This window comes from Leptidea sinapis, chromosome 32, assembly GCF_905404315.1.
Source record: "Leptidea sinapis chromosome 32, ilLepSina1.1, whole genome shotgun sequence".
In the NCBI taxonomy this organism is placed as follows: Eukaryota; Metazoa; Arthropoda; class Insecta; order Lepidoptera; family Pieridae; genus Leptidea; species Leptidea sinapis.
In genome coordinates this window covers 2,442,583-2,460,799 of record NC_066296.1, presented here as the reverse complement: position 1 = coordinate 2,460,799, position 18,217 = coordinate 2,442,583, and the positions used below count along the sequence as shown (strand labels likewise).

The 18,217-nt window shown below is 35.0% G+C and overlaps 1 protein-coding gene and 1 long non-coding RNA gene across 3 annotated transcripts in view; one reads left to right on the top strand and one right to left on the bottom strand.

The window, feature by feature from the left end:
- Nucleotides 1-1,027, top strand: part of LOC126974546 (synaptic vesicle glycoprotein 2B-like) — a 31,776-nt gene extending 30,749 nt beyond the window's left edge. For both annotated transcript variants that reach the window (XM_050822070.1, XM_050822069.1), the window contains one exon: nucleotides 357-1,027. In XM_050822070.1, the coding sequence (XP_050678027.1) occupies nucleotides 357-469 (113 nt within the window). In that variant the 3' untranslated portion in view covers nucleotides 470-1,027. The remainder of the gene's footprint in view (nucleotides 1-356) is intronic.
- Nucleotides 1,028-2,640: 1,613 nt separating this feature from the next.
- Nucleotides 2,641-5,501, bottom strand: LOC126974577 (uncharacterized). Its single transcript, XR_007731544.1, has 3 exons — nucleotides 5,360-5,501; nucleotides 3,577-3,704; nucleotides 2,641-3,297 (listed from the first exon to the last, which is right to left on the bottom strand). It is a non-coding gene; the product is annotated as an uncharacterized LOC126974577 (long non-coding RNA).
- Nucleotides 5,502-18,217: the final 12,716 nt, after the last annotated feature.

Below are 18,217 nucleotides of genomic sequence, written 5' to 3'. Positions count from 1 at the left end.
GAAGCTTAATTGGACGTAGTTCCTGAAAAACGTTCCAAGCCACAAACATCACATTTTGAGGAATTCGTGTTTAAAGTTTAATAAATATTAATTTATTCCATACATGTGGGTTGGGCTACTAAGTCATGATGTCATTTACAGATTGACAGTAGGGCTGCCATTTTTTTTCAGTCCGTTAATATGAATCCCGTGAACAGTATTGTGTTCTTAACTCAATTTCGAGGGTTTGTGGTTTGGAATGTTTTCCTGGAATTACGTCCAATCTAACTACACTAGAAAATTCTAGTTATCATTGCTTTAACCTTTTCATGTATATAGTTACTTTCTATAACATAATGCGGAATTTTCCGTTTCAGTTGGTGGACTGGTTGCATTTCTACTACCTAGTGATGAAGAAATACGGAATAGAAAACAAAGGATTAATGACGAACAGCGTGAAGTCACAGAGATCGTTAAGACTGCTTCATAATATAAGACTTAATAGAACATATGCTCAATATATCAGTTTTGCCCAAGTTAGCTAACTTTGTACATGATGTATTCTATACCGAACAATTTAAGGCTGGGGACCGAGCCAACGGCCTTGAGGAACCGAGCGGAGCTAGGTTCTCTCGCACAAGATCACTATAATTTTAATTCAGAATAAGAAGCATTTTTAATTTATTACAAACATAAAACAATTTTCTTTACAAAACTATGTCATGTTAAATATTATTGGTAAGCAGTTAATAATTTTTCATACAATTTTTACCTGGATTGAATGATTAACATGGCTCCAACTGTAAGAGTTAGGTTATTATTTTGGTGATATTTTTCGCAATGTCTATTAAAGATGGAAATTAATGTATAGGAAAAATGAATTTACTTCACATATTCTGTAGATAATTATTTTTGTAAAAATAAAAGCTATGTAAACCATCAAGAAATGGTTTGAATTATGCGCTATTTTGGCGATTTCTCGGGATAGCCGCCTTAAGTGTCTTTATACCTACTCCGATAAAATAAATGATTTTTATTTTTAAGTTTACATGTTTTTTTTTATTTACTGTTTTATTTGTCCTCAGATTTCCGTATTTTTTCAGTTTACCAATATTTTATTTTAGAAGCAGTGCTAACACAAACAACTATAGCCCTGTTTCAGTATCACCAACCTAGGTACATATAGTGCTAAGGTTCAACAGGTTCCCCTACTTGTAAATTGTGTCTATCACGAATTTTGCTGTGACATTGGTGACAAACTGCAAAATGTATAGTTACTAAATCATGACAAACAGGTAATGAAAAGGTATAAGTAGAAATATAAATAAAGGGATAAGGCATAAAGAGTTAAGATTTACTATAATATAATAAATAAGTATTTCTTGTGTCAACTTTTTCAATTCAGCAATACACAAATTTAAATTTTTCCAAAATTAATGAACAATACTGGATTCAAACCCGCGTCTATCGGGCTACACCCCGAGAAGTGTTGAAGAGTTAAACAAACATACCAAGATTTACAATTTATAATATTTATTATTCAAACAAAGCAAATCTTATTACTATATTTACAAAACTGCTAGCGCTTGGGTTTCCAGTAGCCTTATTGAGGCACGAAGATAGTACTTTGTACATTCTCCGCGCCTGTGGGCTCCACGGGCCAAGTGTCTCGACACCAAACACCACAAAGATGTATGACTCACTGAGACCGACATATTTGCAACGTTTGCTGTCTTCGGCAGTCGAAACAGCAATCCCAGCACCGACTGAAGTAACTTGAGAAGGAGCTAAGAATTACGGATTGTGCGGAATGCGTACGGTTGCCTTAGTTGGAAGAGCGCTGAGACGTAGCGCGAGAGGCGTGGGTTTATAGTCCCACATCATTCCTATTTTGGTACAAATTCAATTCCTATATTTTTATTCCAGAAGTGAGGAATACCACTTAAAAATAACAACTGTTTAATAAGTAAAATAATTAAAAATCATTATAATAAATAAGGATCTGATGCGACTGTCCGCCTTCTACTCAGCCTTCATCATCATCTCTCGTCAATTTCTCCCCCAAAGCCCAATATAATTCTATAAATAGATGGAACCGTTGAGTCTCACCACGGAGCTCCCGGTTCGATTCTTGCCCGCCACGTACCAATGTGTTTTCAGATCCCGAATCTATATGTATCCTTATTCAACGCTTAATAAGATCACCTACGATCTTGTGATTCCTCTGATGTTACTGGTTGATTATTCCCACATGCTTTATTCAGAAGACATTTAATAAATTAATGGTTCTGAATATTAGTTTAAAAATTAACAATAAAACAAAAAAAATCATTTTTCAAATTCTATTCAAGGGGCGATTTTCTCTGCAAGATTCAGCCGCATGCATTTATATGTCCAATCACTCAATCTCAACCATGTTACTATTGACAACGGCATCATCTGTCTAAGTTTCGGACAGGGGTGGCTTCGATACAGTTTAATCACGTAGATTTTTTGTCAAACGTTAACATTTTCATCATTTCGGTTATGGAACCTTTCTATTTTACTTATTTCAAGCCATAATGTTACAACCATACTTTATCTAAGACAGATCTTTATCATCTTTACAGTTGTAATTATATTACACTGCATTAGATGCACTTGATACTTCAGTCTTCACCCAATGTGTGGTAGATAGCTGTAATTCAGCATTGTCATACAAACATAATAAGCTATATATACACTACGCGGAGGCGTTCTGGAACTTGGCCTTAACCACAAATCCTCGTTCTGCAGAATTTCCATTTTGTCTTGTAAAAATTAAGTCTCTTGGTTACATTATATTTTTTTTTTTTTCATACAGGTGCTATTTGATGCTGTATTCTTTAGGATATTATGTCAATTGAATGTTTACGGCCGAGACTAGATCCAATATAATAGAACCATAATCATCAGCCATCTGTTCTATGTCTTCATCTATGTGTCCCGGGCTTGTAGGATCTATCTCGAGCCCCCTTGATTCTGTACTGTAGATCCTTCCTTCGCTTCCATCCTTTGTTTTAATTTAAAAATACTTTCTGTTGGCCCTTTAATTTTGTCTTTTTGATATGCAATATGTTTCCACACAAAAATCGGTGGTTGTTGTGAACTGATGATAAGTCATATTACTTGCAGACACGCTTGAATAAGAGGCTATAATTCGCTTTCTTTCAAGACTTATCCACTATAATGAAGTACTAAATCAGACTAGTTTCAATTAAAATTTTGTATTACTTTCTATGTCTTCTTTAACCTCCAGTTTCTTATCTACTGGTAGTATAACAACAGCGAATACGGCAGCTGAAATGATATTTTAAGCAAATTAAACGTATTTTATATCAATGTGATTTCTAATACCTGGAAAATGTTGTCTATAGGTCATCATGTCATATGAAATTCTTTTATGTGTGTTACTTAGATCATCATTTATGGACTTTGGAATTTGGAGTGTTTGTTTTATTTTGGGTGTGCATTCTTAAGCAGTGTGGTCTTGACTCATGACAGAAGTGAAAATTTCATAGAGGCAAGGTTTTAGGATAACTACCGACATCCACCAGACACTCAAACTTGAGTACTTACCGAACGACAATGCCGGGAACAGGTAGAATACTAGCTCACAGTTATGTGCTAACAGATTCTTAACAATATTGATCCCGGCAACAGATGCTAGCCGACCAATCATCATAGTGAAGCATATTGCTGCGGCTCTGAAAAAATGAGTACTTGATATGAAAAGTACTAATAATATCCTATAGGTCGTAAAATTCACTTAAACTTAAATATAAAACACTGAAGAATTATTAAGACAAAAAAAAAAATCTGGTAAAGAAAAATTTTGGGTTTCGAATTTTAGGTTCATGAAATTCGGAGATTTCATGGTACAGATATTTTCCTTGACGATTTCCTTTTCATTTTGTTTAGTTTATTCTTGACTTAGTATTATTTTCATTGAAATTATGATCTATAGAATTATAATAAATAAAATAAATAATTGGGAATTAAAATTAACAGGCAAAATATTTACGGCACATAAAATAATTTGTGGGCAAATAATTATATATATATATAACAACTTTTAATTAAAAAACGTTCTATACAATCAAATTACTGAAGCAGATATTGGTATGGTACAGCAGACCAGAGTTTCACATTTTGAGTATTTGTATTTTTTGTTTTAGTATTACAAAATAATTAACTACTCCCATTACAAAATAATGCACCGTTCCAGAGAAAACAGCATTATAACCTAACCTCAAATTATCATTTTACATATTATATTGTAATTGAAATGATTTATAAATCGATGGAAATGTAGATCTTGATATAAAAGAATGGCAACGAGTTTTTTGCTACTTCTTCTCATTAGCTCAACCCTTTACGAAGTAGCGGTAGATCCAATAAGAAAAATATTTTTTTGACATTCATAAGTGTCATCTCCTTGATCTACATGAATAGAGTTATTTTGATTTGATTTGATATATTGAAGGGTTGGGAAGGTTCCCCGCCCCTCCCTAATTTGTATATCATGAGGAAAGAAAGGTAAAGGGGGGAATGATTTTTCGTTTATTTCCTATACTGTAATGTTAATTTCGTTTCTATCGTAGTAACAAGTTGCGTGAATGTTCCTGTATTCTGTTTCTTGTTCAGCTTATAGCCTCCCGCAGCCATGCCAGCGCTCATGTAGCATTTTATTTACCTGATTTACCCGTTTTAGATTGGAATGTTTTTTCGTTATTTTCTTTAAAATATTCCATTACCTTGTAATAATAGTCCGGTCAATTTAGAAATTCGAAGTTACATAAAGTCCCAACAAGCTGAAAATCAGTGAAATTGTTCAAAACATAATTTACGTTTCTGAGATATAACTATTCAAAAAGTTATAAAAGTTGTTATCGTCATAATATGCACACGTTTCCACGCCACGCCACCTATGAGGTAGTGTATTTAGCGCGTTTTTATATCTCAGAAATGGTGGCTCGTAAGAAAAAAAGTATTGATACATTTATTATAGATAATTTTATGATCTACAATTTTTGTCCGAAGTACTTTTATGATAAAACTTACCGTTTTGCTGAAAATCGCGAAAATCAAATTTTTTTGACATTTGACCTTAAATAAAAAATTTTCCATACACAGGAATGATGCTTTTAAACTTTTAAACATTGTTTATAATTATGTTTTGAACAATTTCACTGATTTTCAGCTTGTTGGGACTTTATGTAACTTCACTCTCATTTTTTAATCTAAATTGACCGGACTATAATAGAGGTAGCATTATATTCGTGGTCTAAAGCTATATCAACTACAATATTTTTGACGTCATAATTCGTGAATCGCGATACTATGACCAACCCGAACTTACTTGATGTATGTGGGAAACATGTCAACACTGAAACTACACGCGATACTGAAGTTCATGTTACCCAATAGGTACACAGCGTACAATGTGGCGCTCAACGCCCAGGTACTGCTGAAATTGATGCAAAACCCTGCCAGCGCAGACACTATCTGCAATCAATTTTAGCATTATTTGAAGCATTAGAAAAGAAGAAGAAGGACAAACGAGCGTACGGGTCACCTGGTGTTAAGTGCTCACCGCCGATCACATTCACTTGCAACACACAATCACAGGAGACATCAATCGTCGAATCACAGGAAAGTGTACGTTATTTTTGGAAGGTACCCATGTCGTATCGTCCCGGAAACACCGCACAAGGAAGCTCATTCTGCCGCTTTGTAGCACGTGGAAGAAAGTTCCTTGAAAATCGCACTGTGGAGCAACGCCACACATCCAAATGGTGGGGATATCCTAATATGTGGCGTGTCATGCGAAGATAGAATTCGGCGGCAGGAATCAAGTGAAACAGCTCTTCGGAACACTCTCCATGATAAATGCGGTAATACACGAAGACATGCGAAGACACACAATGATGCGATGTCTCTACGCAGCGTTAAGTGATCTAGCCGTTCACAGAGCATTGTAGTTGAAAAGAGATGAAAAGTGTGATCAAGTAGTAAAGTAAAAGCACAAAGTAGGATGAAAACTTAGTAAAAATGAGTGACCAGGTGATAGAAAAGCATGGGTGACACAACGCGGAACCACTCTACCGCATTATAGGCGGGATTGGCTTTTTTTTTAACGAGGAGGATAGTACAGTTACGTACTACCCCTGCACCATAAATAGCAAGGGAGTGTGGGACTCAACCACTTAGACCATCTTCTACGCAGATAGAAGTTGGCCAAGTTTGGTAATACCCACTAAAACCTCCTCGAAATCAAAGAGTTTCCCGTTTAGAAAGGTATTTGCAGGACATTAAACCTTAAAGCCCCCGGGGAAGAGGCTATCAGTGGCCCTCTCCCGGCTGCTAGGCGGGGCTGGGGTTGAGAGGTCTTATTGGACCCAAACGCAATAGCGTTTGGCTTCCTCCTTCTGCAGCATAACGTGCTCGCAGAAGGAAGAAGCTGCCGTCGAAGCCTAGGGAGGATTAGATTAGATTAGAAGTATTAAGTTTCACTAACCCAATGGTTTCACTACTACGCGGTTACTACGTACTACTGCGCCCTTCGAATGAAGACAAAGTGTATGCACACTACTATTTGGGGGCAGAAAACAGCGCCGTTGTGTATATTATATATTTATTCTTACCAATAAGCAGATTAGAATCTTCTTTCTCCCAATATACTTAAATATTCCACTCACAAGCGCATTGAGCAAGGCCATTAGCAGCATCAATCCGAATATTAAGCTCATACCAGTGCTGTCCATATTGCAATTATCATTCTAAAATCTCAATAAATATTAGTTTGATCCAATCCTTGCCACTAGTTAGGAACGCGACAAACTAAAACATCACATGCACAGTCTCACCTATACCCCGCATCCTTAATGCACTCAACGCTCTTCTGAACGCGAACTCTGACTGTGACTTGCACGCGGATGAATGGATGGGAATAATATAATTTCAGAATGCCTGAAGTACTGTGAGCGAGATAAATGTCTGAATTTATAATTAATTGTCTTTAATAAATGTAATTGGTGTTAACCGTTTTAATTAAAGTATATAAATTTATTAATTCAAATAAATCACGCCTGACAACACGCTATATGACATGGATGTGTGACGTTCTTCCACGGTTCGTTTCACAACTGGACGGGGTCAGCTGATGGTAATTGATACGCCTTGCCCATTACAATGCATTACCGCTCAGGATTCTTGAGAAATCCAAAAATTCTAAGCGGCACTGCAATTGCGCTCGTCACCTTTAGACATAAGATGTTTAGTCTCGTTTGCGCAGTAATTTTACTAGCTACGGTGCCTTTCTGACCGAAACACAATAATGTTTACACATTACTGCTTCACAGCAGAAAGAGGCACCCATAATCTATCTAGCCGGCATCCTGTGCAAAGGAGCCTCCCATTGGTATCTTTCATCCACGTACAACCAAATTATGGATTGACATTTCCTACGGGGTCTTTTACGTATATCCGATACGGGTTGGAAATACAAGTGCATCCAACTATCACGTCACGTCGATAGACAGTAAAACCTTGCATCTGAAATATATCTTTCATCGAATAACATCAAATCGACAATGACTTTTCCTATTCCGTGTTTAATTATTCATCCCCAAGCTATAAAGACTTTCAATTCAACATCATCATCAGCCAGAAGACGTCCACTGCTGGACATACGTTTCCCCCAAACATCGCTATGATGATCGGTCCTGCGCTGCCCTCATTTAACCTGTTCCGGCGATCTTGACCAGATCGTTGGTCCATCTTGTTGGGGCCTACCAACACTACGTCTTCCGGTACTTGGTCGACATTCGAGGACTTAACTGCCCCAACGGCCATTTTTCCGTCGAGCTATGTGCCCTGCCCACTGCCACTTCAGTTTTGCAATCCTCTGAGCAAAGTCGATGACTTTGGTTTTCCTACGGATCTTCTCATTTCTGATTCAATCTCGCAGGGAAACTCCGAAAATAGCCCTCTCCATTGCCTTCTGAGTGACAATGAGCTTCCTTATAAGTCCCATAGTTAGCGACCACGTCTGCGTTACGCATGTCATCACTGGGAACTCATACTGGTAAAAAAAATACTTTCAAATACTCAAAGCTAACTAATTAGGTGATAAAAAGTGCCAAAGAATATTACCTCAGATGCGGTGGTATTTTTTGAATAACGGATCATCTCACAAATGGTAAGATTTTTCTGTTCCACGGATAACGACTCAATCATAGCATCGACTATGAACGGCAACCAGACTAAAAATGGAATGGATCTGAAATCGAAAATGAATCTTTTGAAATCGTCCATAGGATAGATATTTTGAGCATTCCACAAATAAAACGATCTTAATGAAACGGCTGAAATATGGGATTCAAGTTGGAAACTATTAATATCTCAGTTTGTAATTAATTAAAATATGGTTAGGAATTTGTAATTTTTAAGATGATAACGCTCACTTCTGGGGCTAATTACACAAATTAAATTTCTAAACAAAATTTATGAACGATGCAGTAATTGAACCTGCGAGCTCTTGCGTTCCGTGCAATCGCTCTTCCAGTGAGCCAACGGTTCGAGTGACGTATCGTTGATAAATCTTGTATGTCTTGTTCAATAACAAATTTTTTAGATTTTATAGGGTGACATCTTAAGTCAATTTCCTAATAAGCAAAACTTCTGGTTGAGCAGGTTATCAACTATAAAGAAGTAGATGTAGTAACTGTAGATCCTGTAGATGAAGCCACAACCTGAGAGTTGAAGAATGCAGTGAGAGGCTCCTTTGCACAGGATGCCGGCTAGATTATGGGCGCCTATTTCTGCCGTGAAGCTGTAATGTGTAAACATTAGTGTGTTTTAGTCTGATGGGTGCCGTCGCTAGTGAAATAACTGGGCAAATGAGATTTAACATTTTATGTCTCAATGTGACGAGTGCACTTGCATTCGCATTGTAATGGGCAGGGCGTATCAATTACTATCAGCTGAAAATCCTGCTCGCCTCGTCCCTTATTGTCATAAAAAACAAAACGACATTTTTGAAAGCAGGCCATTAAATATTCAATCAATTCATACTTACAGAGCATATATAATAATAAGTATTAATGAAAGCTTTAAAGTATTCTTCAAGAGTGGTGGCGACAAGAGAGGTACAGTCTGTGCCTTTATAGAAGCCCACAAACCCAGGCTCAAATCTGATTTAGATTCATCAAATATCAATGATTTTACCTGAAAAGATGCAAAGGCAATATTTAGTAAGGGCGATATGTTATACGTGCGTTGTGATTAACAGTGTTTATTTGGTTTTTGGACTTGCTAGTGTACAAAGGCCGATTCGCTTAGATTAAAATTAGTTGGTTTCACTAATACATAACTAAAAATATAATGACTATAAAAAAATACAAGGAACAGACAAATCATAGACGGCCTCATAAACTAAAATTAAAACTAAAATTAAACTAAATTAACGGCCGTTTCCAATATACTATCTACAGATAGAGATAAATTACTATCTTCTACTGTCAGTAATTAGTTGTCAATAATCTGAAGCTGTCCCAATATACCCGATAAGTCATTCTTATGGCCTTATATTGGGACGCGTGAATTGTTATATCCATGCGAACTTTTATAGCTGGTAAGCTATACGTCGTCCCATTGACAGACAGCGTGTACGGATAAGGTGAGTTACCGTCGATAAGTTTATTGGGACAGAAAAGTTAACGATAGTTACGAGTCAAGTAAGAGATAGACTGAATATTGGGAACGGCTGTAAATAAAAAATAAAATTATCAAAATATCATTGCCTTACAATATCACTATAGCATACCCGTGACATTACATTGTCAGTAAGAACCAGGCAATGAAGTCGACAATCTACCGTTTAGTTATATTATTACTAGTTAAATTGCAATGTCACGGATATGAAACGTATACAAAAAAGAAATATGACAGATGGCGTAAAGTACGCAAGAAAAACCTAGGATGAAGTATAAATCTTGATGAGACATGATAATAATAATACCGTGCGTGAGTTTAAAACATAAAAAAAGACTGTAAAGTAGTTAGTTATTAATAAATAAGAAAGAACATAATATTTCGTGTCTGTTTAATAGTTTTTTTTTATGAAAAAAGGAACGAGACGAGCAGGACGCTCAGCTGATGGTAATTGATTCGCCCTACCCATTACAATGCAGTGCCGCTGAGGATTCTTGAAAAACGCAAAAATTCTGAGCGGCACTACAATTGAGCTCGTCACCTTGAGACATAAGATGTTAAGTCTCATTTGCCCAGTAATTTAGCTAGCTACGACGCCCGTCAGACCAAAACAGTAATGTTTACACATTACTGCTTTACGGCAGAAATAGGCCCCGTTACGGTACCCATAATCTAGCCGGCTTCCTGTGGAAAGGAGCCTGCCACTGGTGTTGTTGTTGGTCATTAAAGTTCATAGGGGAAAGAAGGAGCAAACAAGGCGAGGGGCTCACGTGATGTGAACTGGTGAGACGATTTCCTATGGACACCCTAATGAAGGGTCAAGAAATGCGTTACAATCCTTTAAAGAAATGCTTCAAAGTTCCTTAGTCGTATCACTTCGAAAAACTACAGCCCTTTTCATTTATTTTTAAGACTACTCTGTCAAATTTGAAGGATTCTTTTTTATGTAAGAAGCTATAAAAATGCTAAAAGAAAACATAAATTTTCTAATACTTCCATATTTGTTTTGTTCCGAATAAAGAAATTCGCCTTAACAATTTGTAATGTTTTTAAAGTGGTCACTTCTGGGATTAATTACACAAATAAAACTAAAACTTGGCTTTTAGGCATAGCTAGATTTTATAAAGTATGCGTCACTCGAACGGTTGACTCAGTTGGAACGCGAGAGGACGCGGGTTCGAGTCCCGCATCGTTCATAAAAAAAATTACAGTTTTTTTTGTGTAAATCCGTTTTATTCTTACATTCTAATGTCTACATTTCTGTCGGTTAGCATTCATAATAATTATTGCTGAATAGACATTAAAGTAATACCTGGTATTCATCACGACTTTTGCCAGTATTAACACTATACATCGTCTTGAACACTTGCACAGCTTTTTCCTCTTCACCTATGTTGAGCAAATATCGAGGTGTCTCACAACACCAACAGGCCAATACTGCCGCAATCGCGCTTGGGGACGCTATTATAAGGTTCAGTAATCTCCAAGAAACTAGGTTTATGTTCAAATAGGGCACGTGATAGGAAAATTTCCAGCTGAGAATTGGCATCGTCAGAACTGAAAAATTCAAATTCAAATATTTTTACTCAAAATTGGAAATGATAGGTTCTTATTAAGTTATTTTATAGTTTTTAGTTTTTGAAGACGGTTTCTTTAAACGTAGTTTTTTTTATTTTTTACTTTTTAGTGTCTGTCATAGGTTGTTCTGTAAGCTGCAGAAGAGTTTTTCTCGATTACATCAGGTAAACTATTGCTAACTGTATTTTAAGCTGTACCTATACAAAAAAAATTTACATCGTCCACATAAACAATAACATCATCCACGTAAACATTAATGTTCAGAAAAATGTTCATTAAATGAAAACTACTGGGCCAAACCATGTGAAATTTTTAAGCGACCAAATGGCAACTATTTTGCATCAAACTATCACGAATCACGTAAATCGGTTCACGAATCTCAGTGTAATCGGTGTACATACATAAAAAATAATAATTGAATTGAGAATCTCCTCCTTTGTGAAGTCGGTTAAAAACTACCCATTCGAAAAAGCATGCCTCAGACCTGAGAAGAACGGGCGCAACAAGTTGAGTTCAGCGCGTTTCGTTTTTTTTCATAAAAAATATGGTGACAATGTAACAACAATAAAACTTATTATTATAGGTCATACATCAATCGGCTGTCCCTAAGTTTGACCATGTGAAACTTAGCCAGTCGTTCCTCATAGGGCTGTCGATACAAAAAATCATTCCATGATGGTAGTACCTATATTTCTAACAAAAAAGTTTTAGTTTTTCGCAAAAATAAAAGCTATCCGCCATACATAGTAGCCGCATAGTAGATAAATGCCGTCAGCAATAACTTGATGCATATAATAAAAAAACCAGAGATTTATTGCACACTAGCCGACCCGACAGACGTTGTTCTGTACATAATAATTAATAATTTGCAAATAATATTTCATAGCATATAGAATTATTTCGTACAATATGCTCCCTGTTGTTATAATGAAATTGTTTAACAGCAGAACTGTCAAACAGTGCATCAATAAATTCTCTCATAGAAAATATGTCCATACAAAACAAATATTGGAAATAAATCCAAAATCGAAATAAAAACTTTCCTTTCTCTCAAGTTGGATAAAACTGCACTGAATAAAGTAATTTTCTCCATTGAAATCCGTTCAATAGTTTAGGAGTTCACTGGAAACCAACATCAGGACACTGGATTTATATATACTAAGATTATCAACGGTTGAATCATATATACACTTCCAACTGCACCTAGGCTGACAAATCTTTTAAATTAATCGAAGATTCATACAGAAAAGTTTGAGTTATGTGTAATGCTCATCTCAACTGCATGTAAAAAAAAGCATATCTCAACTGAATGTAAAAGATGCATACTTACTGCCTATAATTCCGACGGCTGCAAAGAATACAGAACCAAGTTGAGTGACCATCATGGCTCGCTTGTTTATTGGTGTGAATTCACTCATAATTGTTAGACCGAGAGCATAGGTTCCTGCCAAACTGAAAAACAAATGTTTGTACAGCAGCTGTATGCTGAGTTAGTCCAAATTACAAAAGTTAAGTTCCGTGAGTAAATTACTCCAAATTTGAGTGAAGTCAGTGCTGAACTAGAAACTGTCATTGATCACACTGTGTGTAAATACAATTTTAATAACGAATGTTATTAAAACCGGTGGAGAAAAATGAATTAGCGGAAACAGCAGACTTTGCAATAGAACAATAATTGGATTAGGTAAAAGAGATGACTTTGGCAAAGACAATGAACTGATGACGGAAGAGAATCGAGTTTTAATATTAGTATCAGTAGCAAGTATGTTTAGCTAAATCATCATTAATTCTTAAGAAAAAATGTTGGTGAATTGCTCATTTAAAACCATATTTTAATAAGAACAGATAAATTATTTACTCACGAAGCTGAAGCCATAAACTTAAAAACAAGAAGATAGATCCAATTTGGAGAGAGTGTGGCAAGAACTGCTGAGGCGTAGCCCAGAATCAGGGAGGAGATCAGACAAACCTTCCGACCCTTCACATCCGCAAGGTAGCCCCAAATGTTAGACGTCAGTAAAATAGCTGAAATTTTAATGAAATGGTCACTTTAAAAAAACACGTTGCCTATCAAAAATAAAGCGATTCTACTGGTGTTGCAAGAGAATTTGAAGGCTATGGTTTTCTGTCATAAAAAATATGTGACGCGTAGATATAGGAACGTGTAATAAAGCAGTGCATGTCGACAGAAGTGACAACATCATGACGAAGTTATTAACCAAAAGAAATACCGACACCTATTTTTTCTTTATTCTTATTTTCAATTATTTATTAAGTGCAACTATTTTATTTACCGTCGACGGCTGAACAAAGACCTACTCCAAAGATCACAACGACGATAAGTAACCGCTGTCCTCATCAAACCTATTCCGGCAATCTTTACAATCAATCTTCGCTAAGGGTTCAAGCCCATACAGCCGTACGAGTATTCAGTATTTAATAATTAATTGTCAAAGCCATCTTTGCAAGATTTTTACAAAATTGTTCTTTCTAAAAACGTAGAAGAGCACGAGGAATAAATCATTTTAATAATTTTTGATTCGTAAAGCCAAAGAAGTATAACTTCTTGCGCGCATACATAAGTACACACACAGTTTTTTATTGTGTTTAGGATTTGCAGTCTTACTTACCAGCGAAGGGTATGCTGGCTATCAAGCCCTGCTGCACCACTGTGGTGTGGAGGTCACAAACGCTGGCTGGCACCACGTATGACACGGAGAACATCTCGGTACAGACTCCCATCAGCACAGTTACTACTAGTACCGTGATGCCGTAGTTGAACTTACCGAAACCTGAGACATGACACAAAATTATAATATATTTTATGTGTCATATCTTATATTTTATGTGTACACGAAGCTGTGTAGTGGACATGGCTGAATGTTTTATTTCATGTTATATATTACTAGCAATGCCCTGCGGTTTCTGGTAGTGGAAAGTCTACTAAGTCAGACTATAGATTTAATTTTGTGAACATAACATTTTTATTTCATTAATTATTGCATTATTTTCTTTAGATTGACATTTTTAAATTCGTTATATCTTCTGAATGGAATATCCAATTTTAATTATTTAAAAAGTATTTTACAGGTATTGAAACGATCTTTAATAAAATGTATTAAAATATTTAATGGAATAAGGATTAACACAGAGGTATGAATAATGTTTTGATTATTGCCGGCACTTTAGAGTTCATTTGGATGTAATTTCCAATACTACTAATATTACCGCTTCGGAAACAAATGGCGTTCTGAGAGAGAAGAAATGGCGCAAGAAACTCTCCCAGCATTCTTTTATGTGCTCTTTTTATTAAAATATACAATATTGTACTGTCATTATTATTGCTATAAAATAATCATAATCTAGTCCCAGTCTGTCCGATCACTTAGATATTCAGCTGTGGAGTAATAGGATTTACAACAGAGCCAATTGTTAATAAACATTTAAATTTATTTATAGAGGGTGCCTGAACAGAATCTAGGACTTTATTATAATATAACAAAGTATTGCCTTCTGCTATTATCAATATAAATAATTAAAGTATCTCTCCCTTATCTTGTGATATAACAGTATGTGGCCGATTGAAAATAAAATAATATTTCCTAGTATGTTAACAAAAAAGGCCAATTATAAAAATTATTCTTACCAGTCTTACTAAGAGCTTCCTCAAACATCGTTCGTTTTTGGTCCATGTTCAATATTAATAATATAATATATTAGTTCCAGCTAATTAATTTCGATTGTTTCTAGTAATCACTTGTACGCTTGATTTAATACGCGTAACACGTAACTTGTAGGTAGAAATTAGCACAACAATTCTAAGATATTCACTATTCACTACCGTCAACCAAGTGTAAGCAAACCCAGTATCTTCTTAATATTAACTATTTCTCTTTAAGGAAAGTCTTGAATAATTTTGTCATTGTTCAAACCCATTGCAATACAATCCGCCAATCAGTTCTTTGATAGGCTTTGGGCAGAAACAATCGACTTTGCTTGAGAGAAATCAAATAACGCTGTAGAAACATTCTGTGATCTTTCGAAAGCATTTGATTTCAAAGATTCTTATCCGTTAACTAAATTACTATTGTATTAAAAGTAAATCACTTGATCTTATTGTTTCATGCTTATCTAATAAAACCCAAAGAGTAGTAATCAATAAAGAACATTCATCAGGAGCTGTAATGCGGATAGGCGAACCTCAGGGTTCAATCCTAGGACCGTTCTAATTCCTCGTCTATATTAACGATTTGACATTTGTAACCTCAAAAAAATGTGAGATTGTTCTTTTCGCTGACGACATTTCATTAATTTTTAAAATTGACAGGCAACCACATAATTTAGATAAAATTAACCTGTGCGAGAAAAACATATCTGAATGGATCAGTACTTCGTTTCTAGAGTTTTTCCATAGTCAAAGTCAAATAAACTTTATTCAAATAGGCTTAAACTAAGTCATCACTATAAATATTTCTTTTGAACTACTGAATTTACCATATGTTCCTAAAATTATGAGCTCATAAGAAGAACATACAAGAAACTCAACTGCCACTCTTTTCAATCAAATGGAGTATTTTACAATAGGTGTAATTTACATAACAAATTAGTTTATAAGGTGCTGCATCCAATATATGTCGTGTTTAAATAATATAAACTATTTCATGAAAAGTAATTAAGAATTAAATAAATAAAAATAAATTATCGTGTATTGGCAACCTTTAGAGCACACAAAACGCCGCAAGCACAGCACAAGTGACATAGCTTATGGTATCCAGGTATCCATTCTCATACCCGCATTGGCTGTACTTCAATACGCCAGTACACATTATCGATAAAATTTTTTGACATAACGGCAATTAATTAAGCACGCCCCTTAACAGGATGAACTCAGGACCCTATAACTTACTCTGAAGATAGTTAACGGACTAATCCTTCTATAAATTCTCGTCACACTAGGTCTTACAACAATTCTTTTGTTTAATATCCACTTAATTGTAACTTTTACACGCTTTTTATTAGCTTCACTTGTATGTATGTTTGTTTGTAATCGACTCATATGAGCGCGAATTTTATCTACTTTAAACGGCCAGATTTTTTTTTTCATATTCATATTCATTTATTTGCTATTAAATAGGGTGGTACAAATTTGGACTTACAATAGCTTAAAGTATCTCCTATTTAGCCATTACCAATAGCATGCAAACTTGGTCTTGGGCAAAAATTTTATTAGAATATAAATTAATTAATTTTATAGAACACAAAATTATAATTTTAACAAAAAAATATTAAAGCCAAGATAGAATAATCCACTTACAATGCAATGTCAAAATCCTTTACTCTTTGTAGTCAAAAAACTCTTCTATTGAATAAAATGTGTTTTGAAGAAGCCAACTGTGTAAGGATACTTTAAATCTTGAAAAAGGTAACAACTTAAATGAATCAGGGATCTTATTGAAAATTTTCATGCCCATCCAGAAGTAATTTTTCTGAAATAAAGTGCTATGTGGAACGACTCTAGTCACTAACCTACCAGCTTTCCTAAGTATTCTAGTACTGTGGGTCATATGCATTTGCTGTAAGTATAGCACACTGTGATTTTCCTTTACAAATTTTGCCATCTCGTAAATGTATAGATCAGGCAGTGTCAATAATTTCAGTGACTTGAAAAAGGGCTTACATGAAACGTCAGGCTTAATACCACAGATTGATCTGATGCACTTTTTCTGTGCAATAAATGCTTTGTTTAGTATTGAAGAGTTGCCCCACAGTATGAGACCATATCTAAGTATGGTCTCAACGTACGCATGGTAGGTAATTAAGGCCGTTTGTCTCGAACTAACTTTCGTCAACTTATAAAGTGCAAAGGAGAAACTGTTTATTTTGCTACAAACTTTGCTTACTTGATGTTTCCAACTTAGATCTCGATCGATAGTCACACCAAGAAAATTTCGTTCAAACATTCGATGTTAATACATTAAAACATAAAACTATTCCATTTTTCAATTTGCAAAATAAGATTTTTGTTATTTTATATAATTTTCATCTATCGTCTGTAAGACAGGAATTGATGATTATTTTTAGTTTCAACCATTACTTTAACCGATTTATTAAATATAAGGAAATTTTGGAAAACCAAGTACAATATTTTATAAAACAATGCAAATAAAATTTAAAAAAACACACGCTTTTATAAATACACCAAACTAAAAAGTAGGAAATATTTTATATTTTTTAGTTCGGTTTTCTATAAAAAGCGTGTTTTTTAGTTTTTTTTGTAACAAACCTTATTTTTCTCGTAAACTTTATATCTAATTTGCTTCAACGTACCTAAACGTTTATTTATCTTTTAAAATTAAATATCTCATATTAATGTTTTCGGATAACGCTGCAATTGGCCAATAATCTTAATCAATTGTGTTAAACGATAACGGTAAACTATTGTAATTGTTTTCAACAGATATCTTAATTTGCATAAATTATAAACTATATTTAACTAATAGCCAGACTAATAACTCGGTTTTGATTTGATTTAATCAATTTCAAAACTTTTCCTGGTTGCAAAAAAACAATAAACCATAACAATGACGGGAAACTGCATTCATAATGCAGGTTTGTACAATAATTTAACTAGCAGACAGACTGTCGTTGAACCAGTAAGGAAAAGTTATAAAAAAGTTCCTGTGCCCTAGAAAGGTGGCATTCGTATCGCGAAGACGAAACTTTAAAAGAGATTAAGCTATATGGGGTTGTCATTAATGATCTAAATGTCACGTGGGCTATCGTTACCGAATAGAAAGTAGTCAGGGGTGCTAAGTGAGTCCACGTGGGTTGTGCCTGTGTGAACTTTGAAATTTGAATAAGAAGGTAATTGAGACGTTGTCAGACTGTATATATATGTATACATAGATTACATTGCTACTAACGT